At 35.3% G+C, this 27,268-nt stretch overlaps 1 protein-coding gene across 1 annotated transcript; it reads left to right on the top strand.

The window, feature by feature from the left end:
- Nucleotides 1-1,023: 1,023 nt before the first annotated feature.
- LOC144959867 (breast cancer metastasis-suppressor 1 homolog) lies at nt 1,024-27,268 on the top strand. The gene is made up of 9 exons (XM_078892677.1): nt 1,024-1,331; nt 4,611-4,701; nt 8,895-9,022; nt 9,258-9,337; nt 10,097-10,193; nt 12,344-12,433; nt 13,385-13,449; nt 16,982-17,018; nt 21,374-27,268. The coding sequence occupies exons 1-9, from the start codon at nt 1,199-1,201 to the stop codon at nt 21,376-21,378; spliced, it is 726 nt and encodes a 241-aa protein (XP_078748803.1). The 5' UTR covers nt 1,024-1,198; the 3' UTR covers nt 21,379-27,268.

Genomic DNA, 27,268 nt, shown 5'->3' with positions numbered 1-27,268 from the left:
ATACGTTTGGTTTTATGAAATTAAAACAGTAGTCCCACATTGTTCTTTGATGTTATTTGTGGTTGCATTTGCTTTGAAACTTACACATTATATTGTGTTACATTGTTTACAAAATATTTCTGGTACTCGTATGCATGTGTAGTCAACGGACCACCGGTCAATCGTGTTCTTTATTATTTTATTATTAATTTTGGCTTGACATCTTACATATGTGAATTTGACAGGTTGTTATGGATGGTAATTATAACATTAAGTGATTTTTAAACATTTTTACGGCGTTTTAAATGTCTTTCTTGCATTCATTGCCGAGCACCTCCACTTTTCTGTTACTATTTTAACGATCAGCTGATTTTCTCTTGCCTCCCCTTTAATTTCGCGGACTTTTTTCAGAACGAGGCGTGGGAGTGGCTAATTAAGTTGCCGCCCAATAATGGATTAAACAAACTTATTTACAAGTCTGATAACTGGATTTGTTATGGTCTCATTTATTATAATGATGCGCTCAGACCAACGCAAAATATCATCCATGTGCAATGTGCATGTAGCTTTAAGTATAAGACAATGCTTTTTTCCCTTCTGTTTCTTGGTTGGCATTGATGAATACCTATTATATACACGGCTGGAATGAGCTGTCAATGCATCTCCCCCCCCCTCTCTCTCTCTCTCTCTCTCTCTCTCTCTCTCTCTCTCTCTCTCACACACACACACAAACACGATCTCACACGCACACACACACCCACACACACACACACACACACACACACACACACACACACACCATTCCAGCCCTGTTGATATGTAGATAAAATATTACGTCTAATCAATCTCATAATGTACGCAAACGATCTCCATATCAATTTAAACAACATGAATAATTTGGAGACGACTGATTCAGTGGTTATGGAGCCTACTGTAATGTAAAAAATAAATAAATAAATAAAATAATCTCTAATAAGTATTTTCTAAATTGCGATATTATTATTGTATGATTTTTGTGCGCTTCGTAAGATAGGCCTAAAAGAAGATTATTTCCGGTGATCAACAAAATCCAAACAACAAATCTTTGGGAGAAAAGTTCGATTTTGAAATATTGAATTGGTTAGGTTATTATTAGTAAACCATAACTTATATATATCCGTCAAAGATTCTGTATAACCAATCAATATTTTACTTCTATATTAAGTATTCATTTATTGGCATGAAAGCTTTACAACCAAGCAAGGCTGAAGAGGACATGGATCACGACGGGGCTGACAGCGACAAGAGCTCAGCTGAAGATGATTCGCATGTATTTTCAACCGAAGAAGATCAAGAGGATGAGTCTCAATCAGGTTTGGCCATTTGTTAAACGTGTACCATAGCCCTGGTAATAAAAATACCTTTGCTACAATGCTGTGATTATTCGCAGACATGTCTATTACTAAACGAAGTGGTTATTCAGAGTCGACTCTGAATAACTGTAGTAGGCAGTTATTCAGAGTCGACTCTGGATAACTGTAGATGGTTATTCAGAGTCGACCCTGGATAACCATCAATGTGTACAGATATTTAGAGCCGAGTAGCCTATCGAATTATCGAGTTGAGTTCTTGCGAGATGAGTTTGTTTCAATTTGATACCAGTTTACTACGGTTATTTTGTGACTTTGGCAATTTTAATGCCAAATTCTTAAAACTTGGCGATTTTTCAACTTCAGTCGCTTATAAATAAGAATCTTTTTATTAATCAATTGCAAATCATATTCCATCAACAAAGCAAATTTAAATTAGCTTATAAACAATCATTTCTTAAATCGATCAGCCTAAATTATTATCTCTCTATTACCAAATGATATCTATAAACATAATATGAAGATAGAAGGGTGGCTGAGAGAGAGAGAGAGAGAGAGAGAGAGAGAGAGAGAATTAATGAATTGATTTTTTTTTTAATTGTTTAATAATTAGACACAAGTTGTAATGAATTCTATAAACAAATTCAGAACAATCAAACAAAAACAAAACAAAACTTAAAAAGGAAGAAAAAAAAAGACACGCTTATATTATAAACCTTCTAAAATCGTCAAATGAATGGATTATCATGTTACAGCTAAAAAAGTACACAAATATTTAGACCCATTTGCACCATCCCCTTCCCTTTCGATCATCTTCTCATTCATGGCCACCATGTGTCTTGTGCTGCCTTTGACATTTGGCGCCAGCGTGTCTAGACTAACGTCATAAATAAAGGAGTGTCACCAAAATTCATGCAACTGAGCAGAGGTGTCAAAAAATGATAGAAGGCATATTATTGTTTTTTTCCCCCTGAACTACCACTGAGCAGAAAATGTTTGACATGACAAAAAACAACGGAACATTTATGAACAAATCCTAAAATCCCAGAAATCTGCGGAAGATTATCATCACCGGTCCCCACTATATTTTAAAAAATATTTCTTCTTTTTTTTTTTTTTTTTTTTTTTTTTTTGGTGCAAAATCTCGACAATTTGAAAGAAAATTGCAAATTTTGCGGCCGCAATGCAAATCACCGATGCAAAAAACTGCCATGACAGAAGAGACAAGAAAATACCAAAAAGTAAAACGATTTTTTCCCGTAGGGTTAAACAGAGGTGGGAGAGAAGAAAAAAACAGAAAAACCGTGTGGTTGGTAACTGGAAATTCATCACTCATAACTGTCTAGTTATTCAGAGTCGACTCCCCGACTCTGAATAACTGTAGCCAGTTATTCAGAGTCAACTGTCTACAGTTATTCAGAGTGGACTCCCCGACTCTGAATAACCGTAGACAGTTATTCAGAGTCGACTCTGAATAACCGTAGACAGTTATTCAGAGTCGACTCTGAATAACCGCAGCCATTATTAATTATCAATAACGATTCTACGCTAATTCTAATTCTAGGCCTAGGCGCACTACTGGCACTGGTACGCTTTGTTGATTTTGATAATGAAATGATAACTATGACTATAATTCCAGTTCAAGTCCAAGTCCAGTGTTATTTTTAAGGCCGGCTCTATTTCTCCGAATGCTCAGGAAAATATAAATTGAACTCTATTTCTCCGAATGGTCGAGGCTAGCCTCCAGTAGCTGATGGGTTACAGACGCGATGTCAATGCAAGTTAAAGTTAAAGGTACCGCTCAAACAGAGTGGACTGGGAATTCTCACAAATCATCAAGCTAGCGTTTTTTAGACACATTGACTCAATGACATGATGACTATGATTGACAAAGACAGATTTTATCAAAAAGTTGTGCTGTCACTGTTGCGAATACACTCCATGATGGCACATTCACTTTTGCGCTTCACGCTGCACTATCAAAGAGAGAAGAGAAGTAAACCTAAATTAAAAAATCCAAAGTCTCAAGACGGGTTGAAAGACAGGATAGCACAAACTCAGGATAAAAAGTTGGGAATAAAAGACATCACCCAGGCTCTGGCAAAAGAAAACCCCAAAAAATGCAAATACATCCATCATTCACACAGACACTCTCGCAAATAACAAAAAAAAATTGAGAACGGAGACCATTCGGAGAAATAGAGATCAAGTTTATTTCCCCGAGCATTCGGAGAAATAGTCACTTCATTTAAAAAAAAAAAATCAAATAATACAATTGAACCCATTAAAGGCGAGATTCAATCTTACTTTAACCTTTTATGTCTTATGTCATATTTTGACACCTGTGGTCAGTCTCGTGAAAGGTGAAAGTTGGTGACAGTCCCTTTTTTATGACGTCGGGCCAGACACAATGGCACCAGCTGTCATAACTGACACCGAAGACCAGTGGTTTTCTTTGATTAGTTGATGGTTGAAGGGGAAGGGAAGGGACAAATGGGTCTAGATTTTTTTTCTCGTAGGTGCCTATTGCCTTTTTAATTTCTCTCTCTCTCTCTCTCTCTCTCTCTCTCTCTCTCTCTCTCTCTCTCTCTCTCTCTCTCTCTCTCTCTCTCTCTCTCTCTCTCTCTCTCTCTCTCTCTCTCTCTCTCTCTCTCTCTCTCTCTCTCTCTCTCTCTCTCTCTCTCTCTCTCTCTCTCTCTCTCTCTCCCTCTCCCTCTCTCTCTCTCTCTCTCTCTCTCTCTCTCTCTTACGCAGCCATCCATTAAATCATCTGGTTATACAGAGATAATATATTACAATAAAGCAATGGTGATTGGCTTAGTTTACTCTTTTTTTTTTTACCTTTGGACTATGGTTTGAAATTTGAGAGATCCTTGGATTGTATTTATAAGCTACATAACCACTAGGTTACAGTAACAAAGATATTGTAGCCTTCTTTATAAAGTAAAAATCAAAACAAAACAACACTTTCTGGCCTTTTATTTGAATAATATTGTAGGTCTTTAGAATGTTTTATGGAAAGGACAATTTATTCAATGTTTCCAAAAAGTAAATTTATGTCTAATGATAAGAATGAATTTACAGTAGTAGTAGTGAAATATAATATAATACAAAACTACGTTCCTGTTATTTTTACACTTTGCTTGTGTTTGATCGACAGACCGATAAATTTTCCTCCTTTTTGACAAATTGATATTATCATCACTGTTTATTATTTTTTAGGATAGTGATTTTCATTCTTCGAGGTTTTTAGTTAACATTTATTTCATTTTCCTCTTTCAGATATAGATGAAGCTGAGTGTGAGCTTCGGCGACATGAATATCTATCTGATATGTCAGAACTTGAAAGGCAGTTTTGTGATTTAAAAGAGCAGTAAGTGTTTCGTGTAAATACAAAATAGCCTTGTCACATTTTAAGTAAAATTGACCAAGCTGGTCGTATCCTTAAGTATGTAATTTGTTGTACACTTAAGTGTGTACCACAATAAATTCTCTTTTATCTTATATCTAGACATTACAAATTGAGGGTGGAAACAACAAATGGTCGTCGTATCATTAAGTATATAATTTGTTCTACACTTAAGTGTGTACCACAATAAATTCTCTTTTATCTATTATCTAGACATTACAAATTTTGGTTGGAAAGCAACAAATGGTCAATAGAATCACAGGATGTGATTAAAATATTTGCTTGCTTTTGACACCCATGACACGCTGGATGAAATTGTGTGATTTGTTGTAAAAAATTGGTGGAACAAATTTCTTTGATTATTTTGGTATTTACTGCGACTAAGGGGTATGAGAATGACAGTTCTGTGGTTGTGTCGCTATGTGGTCTAGTGGTATGACACTCACTTTTGGATCAAAAGGTCCTGGGTTTGAGCCCTGCTCAGGGCATAGTTGAGTCCTTGGAGAAGGCTCTCTACTCTCATTATCTCACAGTACTTAGGTGTAAAATGAGTACCTGGCTGTTAACAACGTCTCTGTCTGGAAAAATTGTAACATCACCTCACAGGCGTCTGTCCCGTCCTAAATGTTAAATGTTGCTGTTGGCCAGGGATCCCTTGTAAAGCGCTTTGAGCACATTTAGTGGATATTGCGCTATATATAAGCTCAATTTAATTTAATTCCGTATCTGAATATGATTTATTTTGGTATTTACTGACTAAGGGGTATGAATGACAGTTCTGTATCTGAATCTGAATCTTCCTTTAATGTCCACCTTCAATTCTGAAGATTTTGACATGAACAATAATATTAAGTTGAAAGTTCAACAGGATCTAGAAGCTCTGTAAAAGTCTAAGCTTCCCACTATAAATTGTTCCAATCTGTGATCTGGGGTAAAATGAGAATTTTCTGAGATCTTTGGTGGATGTCAAGGGAATGAAACTGTCCATGTGTAGAAGCCCTCAATGTTTGTGTTAGTGTTTGGAGGTGAGGATTTGAAACAGCCACCAGTTTGTCTTTATCTTATACATCATGATAAGGCGTGCTGCTTTCCTCCAAGTTTGGAGAGGCTTCCATTCTAGTTGATCAATCATGCTGCTCACACTTGATGTTTTCTCATAATCTCTCATAATAAAACGAGCAGATCATCTCTGTACTGCCTCCAGTTTATCAACAACGTGTTTTGTGTGTGGGTCCCAAACAGTGCATGCATATTCAATTTGTTGTCGAACTATTGACTTGTAAGCTAATGATTTAGTCTTTTTGATTTAATCTTTAAATTTCCTTGAAGGAAACCCAGGGTCCTGTTTGCTTTTGTTGTTGATGTGCTCGTCCCATTTTAAGTCTGATTTTATAGTTATTCTTAACTATTCGGCTGATTTTATGAGGTCTAAGGTGTTGTGTTGCTTAATTGAAGATTTCTTTCTGGAGATGTGAATGATGTTGCATTTCTGTGGATGAAACTCTGTGCAGTATCTCTGTTCCCAAGTTGCCAGTTTCTGAAGGTCATGCTGCAGATGTGCTCCAGTTGCGATTTTATTATCAAGTATGCAATTGTGTCATCTGCAAAAAGGCAGACATTTGATCTAAGAGCGTCTGCCAGGTCATTAATATTGATATAAAAAAAGAAAGAGAGAGTGGGACCAAGGACTGAGCCTTGAGCATCACCAGATTCAACTGGGGCAGACTTTGATGATTCTCTGCCGATGATCACTGATTGGGTACAGATTGTCAAAGTTTGTCGCACAGTATGTTGTGGTCAACTTTGTCAAAGGCTTTGGAGAAGTCCATTATAAGTACATTAGTTTGTTGGCCCTTCTCAAAAGATTTTGAAACGTCATCAATAAAGTTGGCTGACAATGATGTGCTCAATAAACACGCTTGAGATACAGAGAGACACTGGGCAGTAATCTGAAGGAATCATTCTCTGTTCTTTTTTATAAATGGGAGCTACATAGCTGTTCTCCAATCCTCTTGGACTTCACCAGTGTCGAGTGATCTCTGAAAAATCAAACATAGGCAGCGTGCTACACAGTCTGCAAGCTCTTTAAAAACTCTTGCTTGGATGTTGTCTGATCCACTAGGCTTTGTAGGATCCAAGTTTTAAAGAAGTTTTGCAATGCCCTTTTCCGTAACATTTATGCTTTCTATCACAGGTTGTTTTTCATTGATGTAACTGCTTCTCTCTGCTATGCTGTTTTCTGCAATTTGTATGAGGATCAAAGGTTTCTTTTGAGAAAAAGACAAACTGAAATTGGAGAGTTTTCCATTGTCATTGATTGAGACTATCCCATTTCTGTCCATTTTTCTGTGTTTAATAAACCATAATTTTTTCATACCAGTAAATTGGTTTCGTCCACGTCGTCCCAGTATTTCTGACGTAATTCCTTTTGTACAAGATGTTTCAGAACTGAATTTCTCTTTGTAACTGTGATCTCTTGTCTTGTTATACGTTCTATAACACTGGTCACGCTGTTTTATCATCTTTGTTATAGACTTAGTGATCCACAGTAGGCTGTTTTTGTTTTTACACATTTTATGTGGTAAATAGAATCCATGTCATTGTGATGGTGTTTATTTTCATCATGCAATTTTTGTATAGCTCCAAGTTTTCTTTATCGCTCATATTAGGAACATATGTAAAGTGTCCTGGAATTGTTAATTTCAATTTTGACCCATATTATCTCTCACATTTCCTCCTGTTCTGGAACTAATGAGCTAATGACTCCTTGTTGATGACAATAAAAAAAAAATTGCCATAAAAGTTACAGTCTTTGCGGTATATGTTAAATTTTGATGGAAAAAATTAATTGTCCTGAATAGACAAATCCAACCATGACCCAGTGCCAGTGATAATATCTGGTTTCTCATTGTGTACAATGCTAATAAATGAAGCATGCTTGCTTTAAATTGATTGGCAGTTTATGTTCATTACTTTGAGATTTTTCTTTGTACTGTGTTTATTTTGAACACATTTTATTTTGTTGTTAACAGGACTGGGAGATTGTTTACTATGTGTGTCCATTGCTTGAATAGAAATTGTTGACATTTTCTGGTGTAAAACACCACTATTACTATGTGTTGATTAGTTGTGTGAGTTGTCTTGTCGATGTAATTATTACTGTGTCAACAATTGGGACATCAATCTTTTTTCCTCCCTTGCTTTGACTATCTTGACAAATCTGATTCATCAATAGTTGGGGACTCCTTGAGTGATCTTTACTACGTGTGTTATGCAGGGTAGGTGATAGGGTTTCATGTTTTGACTGTGGCAGGTGTATTGAGTCCGTGTGTGAGTTGTTGTCTTGTTTGTTTCAGTATCAGCTATTATGGGAATGGTCATTGTACAAAAAGAATTCCAATTATAAAACACACTGTAATTATCTAAAAATCACAAAAATCAATGAGCTTCTAAAACACAGCTGTGCCTGTTAGATGTGTTACAATATCAATAAATGTGTTGTTGATAGATGGTCAACCCAATCAATCTCTTTATATTGGTTACTATAGTGACACAAATATGTTAAATATGAAATACAGAAGGTAGAATTTTAGAAAAGAATCCGTACCACTTGTTATATTTACCACAATTACAACATTACTACAAAAGCTACTACCGCGGTTACTATATGTGTATAGTCTTGTTTCATTGTTCAAATTCTGAAGGACACCCAAAGGAATCAGATAATTGGAATGCCGCCTAATTTGATCAATTTCTGCACTGTTCCAATTAAGGGCGTTGACTGTATTTCTCATAGGTGTGAATTTCTTGCTATTGAGCAGTTTCAATCTGAAATAAAATAATGTCCCTCTCCGAACCTGTTATTTTCAAATTTTGAATTCCAGAAATTATGAGAGAAATTAAGAGTAACATCACTACACAAATTATTATCCCATCCAAAGCCATTTCAACACGACTACCGTCATCATCAGCACCACCACCACCACATTATCTCACAACCCTCAAATCATCATCATCACTATTACCCCTACCACAGTCACCACCACATATTCACCACTACTACAGTTGGTCTGCTGTAGGTGCTTTGCGACCTCAGATCAGATGAATCCAATTTTCTTCTGAAATTATGTTTTTGTTGTTTTTTTTTGTATCACAAGGTTATACACGGAAAGATTGCAACAGATTGATGCTAAAATTGATGAAATAGAGAAAAACAAAGCAACAGAATATATACAACCTCTTATGCAACTACAAGAACAGATGGAGACGAAAAAACGTGTTGCTTGTAAGTAAATTCAATTTTCTTGTATGCACATTTCAATAATTTGCTCTAGAGTATCAATATGTTCCCTTTGTTGCATGAAACGTTAAAGTTTGCTTTAAACAATTATATGTTCCTTTACTAAAATTATATTTCTAGAGTTAAGTTTCTTATTTGTTCTATTATATTCACTGTCGGTATAAAAACAGTTTTTATTTTTCTTTATCCATTTTGCAATAACTGATTTTTTTCTCTCCAGCAATTAAAAGAGAAATGACCCTAGAAAGTATAAAGCAAAAATTTGAAAGTGAGGAGCTGGCTGCTTTTCAAAACATGGAAGTAAGTTGATGTTTTATGATGTTAAAAAAAAATGAATTCTGCGGCAAAATTAATTATGTAACTCAAGATTTCTTTTAATTTCATTTTTACTCATATATTAAAACTTCTATGTATAAGGAACCACGATTATGGCCAATGTTTTTACACAGGACAAAATAATTTCACATTTAAAATCACTTCAAGCGCTGTAATATTATCATTTGCGAAAGCATTTGCAAGCAAATCTATTGGAAAACAATGGCGAAAAAATCAGTTCCCAAAAAAAAAGATTCAAAGATGCTTTGTGATGGTCTGATCACATTACATTTGGAAAAAAAAGAATAAATAAATAGCAAGTAAGCAGGTAGAATTAATGAACCTACTCTTTATTGACAGCAATGGTCATGATAGAGAGCAGACTTTTGGTTTATGTCTCGTTAATGTTCATAGTAATAATGATCCATGTAATTTATTCTCCCATTTGCCTGTATGGGCATCTTTCTAATACAATTTGCTAGCATCACCACACATGTTATTATGCAAATTAGCATTTTTATTATTACAATTCTGTCCAAAATATGGTTAGATTATGATATTTTACTGCACACATCTTTTTTGAAAACTTTCATTTAGGGAACAATTGTGTTGAATGATTTCTCTGCTCCCTCCCCTCCATCCTTTGAAAAAAAAAGTTTGGGACAAATGTTATTACATGTGAATGAAGCTACTCGTTGCTTGTAAATTTCATATAGATAAAACTTCAATCTGATTCTATTTCAGAGTGATAAGGTTCTTCTGTATGACACAATTAAAGCTGAATTGGAAGAAAAGATAAGAAGACTAGAAGAAGATCGGCATAACATTGATATCACATCAGGTTTGTCACATAATGCATTGCAAGTTTTTAAGACTTAAATCTATAATTCTGTGCAACATAAACTCCTCACCTCTGTGTTTTGTTCTTACAGTTCCTAATTTGAATCTTAATATCTCAGCCTCATTTCATTTATGGAATTCTCTGTTCCGAATTGAAAGTCAATCATATTTTACATTTGGAATATCCCTTCCCTACCTAACAGCATAACTTGTTCTTCTCGTCTTCATTCTTCAATTTCAAACATTATGTCTTAGTTCTCTCGCCCTTGCTGTCAACTTTACTTTCACATATATCAATGGGTATGCTAGAGAGTTGTATGGCTTTTACCTCTCAACTTTTTGACGTTTTCCTCATTTTGCAACATTTATTAAGAAACCACTTGACTAGGTGATGTGAAAGTTCCAATCCTTCATCTCCCATGGGCTACCACATATCTTATCCCAAATTTAGACCAATGTTGTATGAAACAATGTACCAGAAATCACAAGCAGAATTCTTATTCATGACTCGACAGTGATTATTAGTCACTCCTCATGATACATCAATATGGGAAAACTCATCCCAAGTCCCCCAACCAAGAATGATGTATAATTGTAAATTAATGAATTTTAATAAATATTTCTATATAATATATATAATGTCATATACAAAAAGGGTGAACTGCCAATTGGTTTAAGACAATCGGTATTCATTACCATCTCCAAAAAAAACAAGGAAATATTGAATGTGACCGACACAGAACAATCAGCATAATGAGCCAGGCCACAAAAACTATATTAAGAATACTTATGAGAAGAATGAGGAGCGAGATCTCTCCAGAGAAGTAATGAGGGTACGGTAAATGCAATTTTTATAATGAAAACAATAATGCAACAGTCAATCAAAAATCAAAAATCACTTTATCTATGCTTCATTAATTATTCCAAAGCTTTTGATTCAGTACAAAATGAAATACTCTTCAAAAACTTAGAAAAGATCTGTGTAGACAGTAAAGACCTTCGAATTGTGAAAAACTTATGAAAGGCATCGTCGTCGGATGGCAGAATATGAATAGCATAAGATAAGATGCAGACGATGGTACTCTGATGGCATACTCTCCAGAAGTCATGCAAAATATTTTAGATATACTGGTGAGCAAAAGTGAAGAGATGGGCCTGAAACTAAATGTTAAGAAAACCGAATGCATGGTGGTCTCAAAGAATGACAACAGCACGACCTTCCACTTGTCAAGCAAAGGAGAGTCCATCAAACAAGTAATGAGATTTAAATATTTAGGCACTATCGTTATCCGTGATACACATGACATAGAGGATATAGAACTAGCAATAGCAAAAAACGTGTTCAATAAAATGCGACGAGTTGTATCAAACAACAACTTAAAGTTGAAGACCAGAATGAAAGTAGTGGAAACATATGTTATAAGTACACTTTTATATGGTTGTGGAAAGTGGAAGCTTGACAAAGAATGTACTAGGAGGTTAGAGGCATTTGAGATGTGGATGTAAAGAAGAACATTGAGGCTGTCGTGGACAGACAAGTATACGAACGAGGAAGTGTTGGAGAAGGTGGGAAAGGGAAGAATGTTGATTGATACCATGAGAAAGAGGCAGTTATGGTTTCTGGGACATGTGTGGAGAAGGGACGGAATAGAAAAGATAGTAAAATCTGGGATGATCGAATGAAAGAGAACAAGAGGAAGACAAAGAATGACATATATAAATAACCTAAGAATGACCAAAAGTGATTTTAAAAGCAACGCAGATTTCATGCGCACTGCAGAGGATCGTGATTCGTGGAGACAGCTGACCAGCAATGTGCCCAAGAGTACAAGCCACGATTGATGATGAATACTCAATTGATTCATGATTGTGGCTTAATTACTCCAGATGGATGAGGAATATGTTTTACATTATGTGGCACCAAATAGTTGTTTTCAACAAATTATAGAATTGATTTTTTAATTATAGTTTTACCAATATTCAATTTGGTAAGTCTGGGTGCTTTGAAATTAATCTTATGAATGTCTATAAACAATAGAAAATATTATGTGTTTGTCATTTGAATATACCTCACAACACTTTTGAAATGTTTAAATTCACTGGCAATGAAATTATTATAATAATTTTTTTAATCCTTCAATTCCATCTCAGATCTTTGGCAAGAAACACAGACCATGAAGAAAAAGAAGAAGGTTGATCCGTTTAATCCTGAAAGACGGAAGAAGCCACAATCTGTGTCTGATATCCTTTTGCAAAAATTTGATTCGTTTTTAATGTATTGAATCTATTTGGAAATTATCTGATAATACAGTTGATTCCGCCAGTTTCCAGTAACTGGGAAGCAAGAAGAATGGACACAGAAGCAAATTGGTCCATAGAACATTAAAAACTATAATTTCAAATTTTTCATTGTGTCAGACCCTTTAAACTGCCTAAAGATTAGTAGACATTTCCATTGCCTTTTCAATGTAGACCACACCAATTTTGCATCTGTAAAAAAGAAATGAAATCATATTTGTTTATTATCCCCTTTACCCATATCAGTACAACTAACAAAACAAATCTTTACTATTTTCTCTTAAAATAATCTCGATTTAGATGAACATAACAATTCATGTAATCTGGAATAGTGTATTCTGCTATTGCGAAACACGTTTTTCTTTCATTGTCGTTTACTGGCATTTTCAAAATTTCAAAACCTTATTTTTTTCCCCCTTTGTTCTCCTGGTTCATTGCTTCTCACCCATTGAATAAAGTTCAAGAAAAAATATTTGATGTTCCATATTGTTTAAAAAGATTTCAAACCACACAATCCATTCTTCAATTTACATAGCCTCTAATACATTTTCAGTACTGGATTGACTTGTTTGTAGGATGAGTCATATAAGCTAACAAAACTTGACACTGTAGATACCTGTCAATAATTTAAAAATTCTGCAAACATTCTCTTGTGGAACCACTGAAGCATTTAGTATAAATGGAAGTTTGAGGTTAAATATGTTGCTCAGTTAATATTATAAACTCATCCTCTTACAGTGTGAGATGTTAGATGCTCTTATTAATATTTTCATTGCTAGTATTGTGCCAAGATTCCAATGCTCAGTTTATACAGCTTGACAATAAGAAAATGTCTTTTGATATGGTTGTATATGAGTCCAGTTAACCAGCTGAGTTGACCTTAACTAAAATCACGTCCTTATATTGTGTACATGCTAAGGGACAACGATGTAATGGATGACTGGATGGCAATTAAAAAGGTAAGGAGATGGTGTTGTGATAATTGTATTAATTTTATTAGCTTTTGATATCTGCTGTATTATTATTATTATTATTATTACTATTATTATTATTATTATTATTATTATTATTATTATTATTAATAGAGAGGTTGCACTGTCTTATTATTATTATTGATAATACAGTGCAACCTCTCTATAACAACATCGTATGGACCAGAAAAAAAATTGGTTATAGAGAGTGTTGTTATAGTAAAGCAACTGAAAATTGGGGTACAGGGGTTGGGATAAAGTGCCAAGAATGCAATGATATGATGTATGACCAGTGAAATCATCAATCTTTATTTTAGGCCAAATTGATGCGACAAGACAAGATATCAGAACTGATGACCGACATTGATTTATCAGATTTTCTCTGTTATTGATGATCATGGCCATGGGGAATCCCATACTTGACATCAGCATCCTTTTCATTATCGTCATCTTGTCAACTTTGGCGAATACATGTAACTTTGCGTCAATGATCAGCACTTTTCTATTCAACTTGGTAGGAGTAGGAGTAGACAACAGATTAGTTTTTATATTCATGTGCATAGTCAGGGATCAAAGTCAATGATAGGGGGTCATTAGGAGTGTCTGGTGCCCACTGAATTCTGTGTCAACTCCATACATGGATCACGCTCCTTGTTGACCTTTATGACAATTCTTTTTGCAACAACCACTCTGATCCAACCCGACGTTTCAACCAATCAAAGTGATAGCTACAGATTTGATACTGAATAATGCAAAATGACTGGCAATAAGGATAAAATTAATTTTGAAAGGTTGATTTTGAGCATGTCCCTTTCACACACACACATACACACAAGCAGATTCCTCCATATACACACACACACACAGAAGGAGAGGGGAGGGAGATTAGGATAATGAGTATGCATTGAAACTAAAGTGACCTGTTGGTCTTTCTGTTCAGCTGGCTCGGGCTTGGGTTGGGTCGGAATCGACTCATGTCAATGATGCTGTACCTTATCAATGATTTTATTCGACCAGAAATTTTGTTTTGGCTGTCGATCGTAGTTGCCAATTACTGCTATATTGACGATACTATTGAAGGTTTTTACTATAACATACCTTTCTATAATGACATCATTGGGACTATAACAAATGTTGTTATAAAGTATAAAGAGTCATCATAATAGAAGAGCAACCAGAAATAGCAGAGGGGGTGGCAAAGTACTTGACTAAGGGTCTCTTTTTCCAACCATCTACAGTGGCTGTTTCAGCCAAAGTAAGCTACCTGCATGCTTGAACTATGTCAGCCTGGCTGTTTCAACATCAGTGTTCGTCAGCAGTTGCTCTGTGGTTCAAACCTGTACTGTTTGATATTCTCTCTGCTCTTGATGATTGTAGTCAAGCCATTGGGAATTCCCAAAGGCTTGTTCCATGAGGCAAAGCAAGACAAAAAGCTAGCTTAGGTGGAAATGCTAACTCACCAGTCGACTGCTGTAGTGCTTGCGCACATGCCAAAGGTATTTTAGTCAGGGCTTCTCTCCCAACTAGAAGTAGGGGTGGACATCGTGATTCATTTTCATATTGATGTGCGTGATCAGAGATATTAGGCTTTTAACGAAATCGGGTCGAACGAGACGCCGAACGCCGAACCCGAACGGATATAGCCTTCTCACGTGACCATGAACGAGATCTGGATAGTGAAGACTCTCAAGCGGTATGCAGCATCGGATCTAAGGTCACGTGATAGAGGATAGCTTGGGTTGCTGTTGGCTTGTGTTAGGGGAGGGGCAAGGTCAGTGTCATTCAATAGTATATAATTGTGCATGTGGCGCTCTATACAGAGAGAAAATTATAAATTGATTACGGGGGAAGGTGGGGGGAGGGGCTTGACCCACAAACGATCGAGGTGTTGGGCTTCGGGTAGACCATGATACGAAATCAAAGAGAAAAGGCCGCTGGTACTTGGATGGTGGAAATGGTTGGGGGGTGTGGGGGGGGGGGGGGGGGTAGTGACAATCAGCATGGGATGTATATATTAACATTAATAATATAGGCAATAGATGACCAGGGATGTGTATTGTTTGTGTATTGTTTGTATATGTTTGTGTGTGTGTGTGTGTGCGCGCGCGCCGTGTGTGTGTGAAAGGGATTACACAAAAACACCTTTCTCTGTAGCTTCCAAATGATTACGTATACGATAAATTTGAAAACCACATTGTTTGAATCAGCTCACTAATTAATTCCTGAGCCTTGAGATGGTGACGCAGTCGAGACGGCAGGGCTTTTGGGTTACACAACCACTATTTACCCATCGGTCAGCGGTACTCTTTGATGTATACAACACTCACCGCCTTTACGCAAAGCCGCCTGCCCATAAATCAAGAGATGGTCTCCTAACTGTTCACAAGCGAACTGTCAAACGAGCAATCGATGATTGGATAAGAATCTCAAGATCTCATATAATAAGGTAAGTTTTGGAGAGGTGATATCCCCCCACCCGTCATCGGACAGAACTTTCATTGCGTTATATCATATGAGCTCCGCCTCCTCTTTCTATTCCGGAGTGACGAGATTAGACGAGAGGACGCAAGAAAAAAAATGGTCACGTGTTGGGCAAGTCGTTCGGTCGGCGAGCTTCGGTGTCTAACTATAACTCCATATTGATGGTGGGTGAATAGCACATTATCTTACAACTGAGCCGTGTTCCGTTGGTGTGGAGAATTCATAAGATGTTCGACTGCTGAAATTTTGCCTTGACTGTTGATTTGAAGTTGACGATTACTTCATATTGATGTCGCCATACAGGGTTTTTACTTATATGTATATTGTTATGGTGAGTTTTTTATGACTAATGATAGAGATATGGAAAACAAATCAGGACTTGGACTCCATGTTGCTGTAAAGAGGATGTTATAAGTGGGAAGCATTATGTCTTTATAGAGAGTTTAATTGATATATCGGGACTTAGGTAGCATGTTGCTATAACAATGTAATTATTCAGATGTTAAAAGTAAAAGTGGGCTGCTCTACATTATTATTATTATTATTATTATTATTATTATTATTATTATTATTATTATTATTATTATTATTATTGTTATAATAATTACTTGTTCACTGTATTGTAACCTGCTCATTAAATCTCTGGCACTCGAGGTTTTCTTATCATGATTTCAATGTAATTTCTTTCACTGATTTAGTGATTGTGAAAAAATTAATCCCAACACCTTATTTTTCAAATGTTTTTGAGATGTTAATGATTGCCACCAAATCATTTGGAAGTGATAGTGTGAGTTGACTAAGTAGAGAAGTGTTAATTTGTTGATATTAATTTCTATAAATCCATCTGCTCTTAATGAAAATAAACATTAATGACCCATCTTTTTCAGTCTAATGCTATATTTATGCCATACAGTGACTGTGATATTACAAATACAAAAAAACAAATCTGAACCAATTAATGTTTCATTAAAGTAAACACAGGAAGGGTAACGTGACTTTTTACTCTCATTTATGAGCCTCTTTTTTATATGTTCTCCAGGCTTTGAAACAACAGTCTCAGAAAAGAAAATCAGAATGTAAGTATGAAAGCAAACATGGTTGAATAATACTAACACATTTTAATTTTATTGCTATTCTGCTGTATAGAAAACTTCTAAAAAAGAATGTGTCAAAAGTCATTGCAAAAGATTAAAATTTGATAGCAATATTTATATGAATAGAGCATTATCAAGTCATATGTTGAATAATTTGAAAAAAAAAAAAAAACAAAGAATAGACATTCCAGGATACTGGCAACTTTCATCAAATTCTGGTGTGATCTTATGGTTCCAAGGAAAGCTTCCACCACTTCCACAGTATCATAAAACCATCACGCTATCTTAACTACCGCCAGCACCATTCCCTCCTGTATCATCATTCTCATCATCATAAACCACCAACATATCATTTTCATTACAATCACTACTACAACCACCACCTCATCATCATTAACACTACTACTGCTATCATCACTTTTGCCACTACTACTACCAACACCACCACATCATCATTACCACCGCTACTACAACTACCGGCACCAATACTGCTACTATTCATAATAGGTTTAACATTTATACATTTTATTTACACTATTTGCTTCTTAAGTTTTATATAGTGTGCTCTTGGAATCTAGATCTGTTTTCTATTTGAACCAATTCTCCTTTTACCTTTTCTTTGGTGCTTTAATTGTAACTCTAGAACTTTTTACTATCCTGTTTTCTTCCTTTTTACTGGCGCTGATATAACCTTAATGTTTTTCAAGAGCCGTAAAACCCTTAAAAGCAAAAGAAAAATAATGTGTTGAGTTCACAGAGCTGTCTTCACTGCCACCCAAAGTGATTCTTATTTCTCAAATTAAAATGTCCCTCATAGAGATGAAAACGTTTATAAAAGGAATTTTCTTAAACTAATTTTTAAAAAAGTGGTTCTAATGAGACATATGTAATTTGCCTTTATTTGCAAAATTTTATGAGAGGAGGCTGAATGGGAGGCTGACTGGTTAGGGTATTGCACTATAACCTATTATGTCCTGGATTCGAGCCCCACATCAGGCACTTTGGGGTTTTTTCTTTGCACGAGATTATTCATCCCCAATTTTCTCTTTCTTGACGTCTACCCCCCCCTGTCCACCAGTGATTGGGTAGCTGGATGTTAGATCTGGTGGAAAGTACTTTGCGATAGACTAGCATTCTATCATCCAAAGGATAGCAAGCAATTGCTATTGTCCGTTTCACACTATAGAAACCGAGATTAACTGCAGCTCCATATGAGCCTAATGGCTCTGAAGGACTACTTTTTGTATTTTAGGTACTTGGATTTATCCATTTACAGTATTACACTGTTATCTAATGTTGAGATTTACATAATAGACCAAAAAAAAAAATTGAATTGGGCGTAGGAGAATGACTTAAAAATTTTTGTAATTTCAAATTGATTCTTTTTTGTATATATTTTTTGGTATGTATAATTTGTGTGAGCGTGTGTATGTGTGTGTGTATGTTTAATCAGTGTGTATAAGATTGTATGATTTAATCAGTGCTGATGGTTTTCCTCGGATCTACGGAAATCTGCGATTTTGGAGTCAGAGGACGAATTTCCTCCTTTAAGCTGACATGGCGGTGTTTTGCAAAAAAAAAAAATTCCCAAATTTTGCAAACTGAAAACAGAAAAGTTTTGCAAAAATTTGCGATTAATTTTCCTAAAAACCCATAATTAGTTCATGAAAGAGAAAGGTATTTGTTTTTTTTTCAGGGTTTCATGGCGCTTGCAACATATGCAAGGTCATATCAGCGCCAGTAAAAAGGAAGAAAATGGGATCTAGTAAAAAGTTCAAAAATTACAATTAAAGTACCCAAGAAAAAGGAAGAACACGCTATCAGTGTACTTATTTTGAGATTCTGGGTGGGGATCCTGACCTCCCATAGCGGGCAGGGAGGTACATACTGTGTCTTCTATCCCCTTATATCTGTTTTCCAACATGCTTTCTGTCTTTGTCTTGGAATGAGATTACTTGTTTTTTTTTCCTGGCCCTGGTCGGAGTCCTGCCTGGGAGGGAACAGTCAAATGCATAGTTATTGTTTTGGGAGATGATATTTTTTACCTTGTAAATCATCTCTCTGTTTTGTATTATTTTAATTGTTATTTTTAATGTATAATGTATGCATTTGAGTGTATTCCTCTTTGTTGAATTTTATGCTTGTGTCTGGATGAGACTTATAGGTGATCTCAAACTAAGTACATTGATGGTTTGCTCTTGGAATCTGCATCTGATCCCTATTTCTTCCCAATTCCCCTTTGTCTTCCTTTCTCTTGGGTGCTTTAGCGGGTGGTTGGATGGGAGCATCACCCTTGAATCATATACCTATGATGTTCGCATGGGTGTACGATCCGATAGTGATGTCGTTTCTTCTTCTCTTTACTAGCCTATCCTGCTTCTTTGGTTTGTGATTGTATTTTTGACAGGGGATATTTTTTTTTCTGTAAATCTTCTGCCTGTTTGTTCTTGGTTATTTATAATTTAGCTTATGATATCTTTAGGTTATGATTTTGATTTACATTTGTACTATTTTTGTTAGATTGCTTGTTTTTTTTTGTTTCAGCGGTCTCTCATATAACCTCAATTGTGTTGGAAGAGACCTAAAGCAACAAACAAACAAACAAACAAAAATCTTGGGTGCTTTAATTGTAATTCTAGAACTTTTTACTGTCCCATTTTCTTCCTTTTTACTGGCGCTGATATAACCTAAATGTGTTGCAAGCGCCGTAAAACCCTTAAAAACAATAAAACATATTTTGAGATTATCTAAATGTTTCATCCTGACACAAGCACAGGTCCCCCAGTGATGATAATGACAATTTTGTCAAAAAGGAGGAAAATCTACCGACCCGTCAGTCAAGCCCAAATCTAATGCAAATATAACATAGCCATTCATAGTTATTTAATATATTATTAGTCCTAAAGCACTTCTGATCATTAGACACATCCTGACCTTTTGCAAATATAATTTAATGAGTTGTCATTTCCAATTAAACCTTAAACATTTTAATGCTGCCCACTATATCAAGAGATTGTGATAAACTTTTGGCTAAAAGACCAGGCAGTATTTGTTTTTACTTAACAAACCCGACTAGTATCTGTATTATTGCAACCTTGTGATGATGCAGTTATAAATAATAAACATTATTCAATTGCAAAACTTATTCCATCTGTAGAGAAAATTTAAATTAGCCTTTAAACAATCATTTCTTAAATCGATCAGCCTAACTTATCTCTCTATTACCAAATGATATCTATCACCATAATATGAAGATAGAAGGGTGGCTGAGAGAGAGAGAGAGAGAGAGAGAGAGAGAGAGAGAGAGAGAGAGAGAGAGAGAGAGAGAGAGAGAGAGAGAGAGTTGATGAATTGATTTTTAATTTTTAAAAAAATTGTTTTATAATTAATTAGACACAAGTTGTAATGAATTCTATTAACTAATTCAGAACAATCAAACAAAAGCAAACAAAAATAAAAAAGGAAGAAAATAAAAAAGACACGCTTATAAAACTTATAGATCGCCAAATGTACAATCATGCTACAGCTAAAAGGTACACAAATATTTACATCCATTTGCTCCAACCTCTTCCCTTTCGATCATCTTCTCATCCATGGCCACCATGTGTCTTATGCTACTTTTTGACATTTGGCGCCAGTGTGTCTAGACTAACGTCATAAATATAGGAGTGTCACCAAAATTCATGCAACTGAACAGAGGTGTCAAAAAATGATAGAAGGCATATTGGTTTTTTTCTCCCTGAACTACCACTAAGCAGAAAATGTTTGACATGACAAAAACAACGGAACATTTATGAAAAATCCTAAAATACCAGAATTCCGCGGAAGATTATCATCACTGGTCCCCACTATATTTTTTTTTTAAATTTTGTTTTGTTTTTTTTTTGGTGCAAAATCTCGAAAATTTGCACAAAATTGCAAATTTTGCAGTCGCAATGCAAATCAGCGATTTTTTTGCTATTTTTTTCGGCCGCAAGCAATGCAAAAAACTGTCATGACAGTTTAAGAAAATTACATTTTCCCCAATCAAGTGCACTGGCAGCGAGAGACTTGTGGTGGGACAAGTAGGTGCAGTTGCCCAATTTACACAAATTAGCTAGAGTATCAATGATAGTTCATCATCTCAGTGGGTCTAACAGTGGGGGTTAATTAAGTAAAAATTAGGCTTAAAGGCAATCATTCAATATTGTCCTCCTTTTCATTTTTTGTCACTGTCAGCTGGGTATGTGATATATTATATATTTTTAGATGAGACAGAAATGCGACAGACAAAAATGAGTGTATTTTGGCCTTTTTTTGTCTTTCTTATTTTATTAAAAATTTCTCCTCTTTTTCAGTGTGACCCAGATTTAACTCTAGTGTATAAAGCATCATTTCTGGACAAAGAACGTGTATTTTTGAAGCTGTAATTCTGGCCAAGAGGACTGACAATTCAAGTGCATGTGTATTTTTGATACTTGTTTACTTCATAGCCAACGAGCTTTTAAGTCATTTTATTAGTTTTGGTAGTGATCTGAATGGAAAAAAATACAGTTGTTGCTATTCATTTTTCTTCTGCATATGCATCCAAGGTCATGTTTTTTTTTTACAATATGACCAGAATCTCCATGGATTAATGCAGGAATAGAAATTGTGACGCTCATGTTGTTTACAATTATCCCCTTTACTGTGATGCAGAATGTTTGGATGCTACCTCATGGGATAGCGACCTGCAAAAAAGAACTTTTCACCTGTTGATTATACCATCCACCTCAAATCACTGCTTGGCTGCTAGGCAGACATGTGTAAATAATGGCAACAATGCTTTTCGGCATTGAGCAGAAATCCCCTTAGGTCAGGGAAATCTGTGGCCCCAGGAAATATGTATCGGTCCATATCTTTAAGGTCTCTCTTTTCCTCTTAAATTTGTTGCCTTTTCCATGTGGTATCCTATCATTGCCCTTGTATCGGATGACTTTATTTTGCCCTGGCCTGATCTTGATTCTTTTGTAGTGAGGGAAACAATTGAACATTTTCTTTTTTTCATGAAATGTTTATTTTTCCCCATGTGAATCGTCGTCTTGTAACTTTAGGTTATTGTTTATTAAATCGATATTGTCCTATCACCTTTTTTTACTGCCTCTGAAATTACCTTATATTGTTGCAAATGCCATACAGTTGCTCAAACAAGCAACTCAAGTTTATCCTGGTTTCTGTAGAGTGAGATGCTACCCACGGATATATTGCTGTCTATTGCAAAGTACTTTCTGCAAGATATAACCAGCCCAATTACACAATTTCTGGGTGGACAGAGGAATAATTGCAAAAACTAAAAACAAATCAACCCCCCCCCCCCCCCAAAAAAAAACAACAAAAAGAACAAACAACAACTAGGCTTCACCGATTTAAATCTGATCCCCTGGTGTGTGGGTCTTGAACTCATTGAACCAAAGGTTTGAAATGAACAAGTCAGTTGATACCTAGAATACAGAATAATCAAATACATATTGATCTCATTTATTACTCTAGCAAAAACTCAAACCCCTGAATGACATAAGCCCTCAAAAGCATTCTATTGTAGCAAATGGTAATGTAAGGAAATTTGACTACGACAATGTCTGTTGGACTGAGGATTGATTTTTTGATATTTCCTATTCAACTGTCTTTCCACAGCTTGTCCAGGATGCATACAGCATGTTCAAAATTGACTCTTACTGTTGACAAAGCGTAACTCAATCTGGATGCGAAATGATTTGAAAATAGTCTTGTCTTTAAAAAATTGAGATAAACGATGTTCTCCTCCCCCTTCCTTGCCCTTTTAAATTTTTTGTGAAAGAAATATCAAAAAGACGCTTGTCTTTCATATGATTGACAACTGGTTTGAAAGGAAATACATCCTGAGATGGGTTATTTGTCATGCTTCAACCCTTAATTACTATTGCCTCTACTCCACTCAATCTGTTCCCTGTAATTTTAATCAGTATTCTTCATCTACCACAAGTATATGTGGATTCCTGGGTGGGGTTCCTGACCTCCCATAATGGGCAGGGAGGTACTTGCTGTGTCTTCTATCCCCCTGTATTTTTCCAATTGCGTTGTCTTTGTTTTTTCCTTTGTATTTCTTGGAAATGGGTTTAAAAATTTAATTTAATTTCAAATAAACTAAAGTAATATTGACTTGTGTGGATTTAAATGCACATTTATATTGCAATCTTGTGGTGGGAGTCTCTTTGTGTCTGTAGTGGACTTATAGTTATAGAGGAGGTCATTTTTGTAATATTCGCCTCAAACATACTACCAAAACTAACTTATTGGGAAAAATTCTGGATTGAAGAATAAAAGATAATCGAAAAATTGACATTACAGCATCAATAGTTTCTAAAATGTGGACAAAATATCAACGCATTTTGATAATTTTAAAAAAAAGCTATAATTACTATAAGTCTGATGCTAGATTGTCAGTTTTTGGTTTATTTTTAATGATCCAATCCAGAGAAAATTATTTTTTTCTTATAATATTTCAAAATATCTTAGTCTTAGTAATAGTAATATTGAAAATATATGTGTGGCGAATGTAATGAAAACAACCATCTGGCAAAGCCTCAGATGGTCTCAAACTAGATACATGCTGCTCCTTGTTTACTTCTGTTTGTAACATGTCCCTTGGTCATGTTTCTTTTCATGATTACCTCTATATTCAATTTTTTTTTTTTTTTTTACTATACCACGTCTATTTTGTGGTGCTGAGCTGACCTAAAAGTGTAAAAAAAAAAAAAAGGATAGACTTGAAATAAAATAAGCAAGCTAGCAATATGTATAATAATGCCTCTCCCATAGTGGGCAGGGAGATACTTACTGTGTCTTCTATCCCCCTATACCTGTTTTCCATTTTGCTTTCTGTCTTTGTCTTGGAATGAGATTACTTGGTTTTGTCCTGGCCCTGGCTGAGAGGGAAACAGTCAAATGTATAGTTATTTTTGGGGGATGATATTTTTTTCCTTGTAAATCATCTCTCTGTTAAGCACTGTATTATATTTTGTATAGATATTATATATGATTTGTTAACATTTGAGTGTATTCCTCTTAGTAGGGACCTGTGCTTGTGTCTGGATGAGACTTTTAGGTGATCTCAAACCAAGTGCTTTGGTAGTGTGCTCTTGGAATCTACATCTGTTTCCTATTTGAACCAACTCCCTCTTGTCTTCTCTTTGCTTGGGTGCTTTAATTGTAATTCTAGAACTTTTTACTTGATGATGCCTTGATTCTATATTATTCAGTAAGCATGTCAAGTGCAATAATGCCTTGATTCTATCTTATTCAGCTTTGAATACGTTGGATTGTACATTCATAACTTTAAGAACCTTACACAATGTGTTTTTATCTCTAAAAAAGTTCATTTTGTAACCCAACGGTGCATTTTATTTATATTGACATTCTTACAATTCCTTTAAAAGTATATTGCTATTTATATTTTATTAATTTGCTCTCATTTTGTGAATAATTGATGACCTCCATTTCAATCTTTTCCATAGAATCTAACCATGATATCTCGTGCTTCATCTTTAAGGATTATTGTTTTAAAGTATTATTTCAATGCAGATGTTTTGGTCTTGTAAGTCCTGAATATTGATGAGATTTTTGAACTTATTATTCTGGGTGGGGATCCTGACCTCCCATAGTGGGCAGGGAGGTACATGCTGTGTCTTCTATACCCCCCATACCATTTTCCAATTGTTTCCTGTCATTGTCTTGGAATGAGATTACTTAGTTTTGTCCTGACCCTGGCCAGAGTCCTTGGCTAGGAGGGAAACAGTCGAATGTATAGTTATAGTTTTGGGAGATGATATTTTTTTCCTTGTAAATCATCTCTCTGTTGTGCATTGTATTATGTTTAGTATATGTATTATATATGATTTGTAAACATTTGAGTGTATTCCTCTTGGGACCTGTGCTTGTGTCTGGATGAGACTTTTAGGTGATCTCAAACTGAGTACACGGATAGTGAGCTCTTGAAATCTACATCTGATCCCTATTTGTTCCCATTCCCCTTTGTCTGCCTTATTCTTGGATGCTTTAATTGTAATTCTAGACCTTTTTACTATCCCATTTTCTTCCTTTTTACTGGCGCTGATATGACCTAAATGTGTTGCAAGCGCCGTAAAACCCTTAAAAACAAAAACAAACACAAACCAACTTATTATTGTTAAATATGCAGTAGAGCACAGAAATGACAAACAAGCCCAGGCAGAAATAAATTGTGTTAGGTATACTACTAATAGTTCATTTCAATCAACCTCTCTCGAATACATATTTTACTGTCATCATGTTCCTGCTCCTAGTGTTCTAACACATTTAAGAAGCATCTTAAAACTGAATTATTTCACAGGGCATTCTATGACTGATGTATTTTGATTTTGATATTTAAAAAAAAAATGTTTTAGCCCAATTTAGGACATGTTTTGTGTGTTTGTGTGTGCACTTTTAAGTGGATGCTTAGGCGCTATAAAAAGATATTATTATTATTATCCCCTCTAACATTGGTTTGCTTTTGCGCACATCCTCCTTGTCTTTCTCTCTCTTTTTCCACCCCCCCCCCCCTCTAAATGATAAATGAGTGCGAAGGTATGCGTAATCTATTCTCACTCCCACACGTCCTGATCTGCTTCACATGTCATTTGTATTGGTATCCACACATAGCTACAAAGAAAATTCGAAATTATTCCATTGAGATATGATTGTGAGTGTCGCTTCTGTTGACACTGAGTCATGTCACCACTTGCCACACAGTCATACTCATACAAACACATGCATGCAATGCCCCCACCCCTAGGCCCTGATTGTCAGTATATTATGATGTGAAGGCTGTCTCCCAGACAAGATTCTGTCAAATAAAGTTCACTGAGTTTGGAATGACTGTTGTCCCCACTCTGGATGCTTTTCATCATTTCCATTACTTATTTGTATCCGAGGTGTGCGATTATTAACTTTGTTGAATGCGAGATGGATTTAGTAGTTTCAAATAGGGAAAAAATCAGGGTTTTTTTTCAAGTTTTCATTAAATGCTTCATTGGATCCGAGGTGTACGTATTTTTTAAGAAGCACAACAGTCTGTTATTTCTATCAATTTGTTATTAATGTGCTCTAGTATATTTTCATTTGTTCATAGAACAAAACTAAGCAGTTTATTTATTTGAGGTCTCACTTGACTCAAGCGTTTATGAGTACCATATTTTATTTGTGTGATCCTATTTATCAATTGATAATTTAACAATGTAATGTAATATTGTTATATTTATATTCACAACAAAAAGTTTGGGTGGGATTCATGACCTCCCACAGTGGACAGGGAAGCACTTACTGTATCTTCTATCCCTCTAGCTGTTTTCCGATTTGCCTCCTGTCTTTGTCTCGTAATGAAATTGCTTGACTTTGTCCTGGCCCTGGCCGGAGTCCTTGGCTGGGAGGGAAACAACCAAATGTAATTGTTTTGGGAGATTATATTTTTTTTCCTTGTAAATCATCTCTCTTTTATGTATTAATATATTTCTTTGAATTAATAATGTAAACATTTGAGTGTATCCCTCTGAGTGGGACCCGGTGCTCATGTCTGGATGAGACTTTTAGGTGATCTCAAAATAAGTACATTGATGCTCTTGGAATCTACACCTATTCCTTAATTGTACCTTTCCCCTTTGTCTTACTCTTTCTAGGGTGCTTTAATTGTAATTCTAGAACTTTTAAACTATCCCATTTTTTTCCTTTTTACTGGCGCTGACATGACCTAAATGAATGTGTCGCATGCACCGTAAAACTCTTAGAAACAAAAAACAGACAACCAAATTTAATCTCAGTTGGGGTGAGTTACCCGAGCAAACTTGTCAAGGCAGCATAAATAATGTACCTCTGTATATACTGTATATATGTAACATTACAGTTAACTACAATGACGTTGAACTTAATTGTTGGATCTTAGCCTCAGTTTGAGTTGATTATATTTTTCTTTTGAGAATAATCACAATACTGTTTATTAATTATAAGCAAACAGCTCAATCGTGCCCAAGGCAAAAGTTTCAATGTACTTATAACAATTGAATTAAGAATGCAGACGCTTTGCATTAACAATTCTCTTGATTCCATTACAGGAATGGTATTTTGAAAATATTGGTATCGATTTCTTTTTCTTTACACCATCAAAATCAACTTGAATGTGGTTGACTGTGATTGTAAAATGTAAATAAATTATACAGTATGAA

The sequence above is a fragment of the Berghia stephanieae genome, chromosome 1 (genome assembly GCF_034508935.2).
Source record: "Berghia stephanieae isolate SIO BIC M18660-M18661 chromosome 1, UCSD_Bste_1.3, whole genome shotgun sequence".
In the NCBI taxonomy this organism is placed as follows: domain Eukaryota; kingdom Metazoa; phylum Mollusca; class Gastropoda; order Nudibranchia; family Aeolidiidae; genus Berghia; species Berghia stephanieae.
The sequence above is the reverse complement of the archived record's forward strand: the minus strand, read 5'-3'. Positions and strand labels throughout refer to the sequence as shown.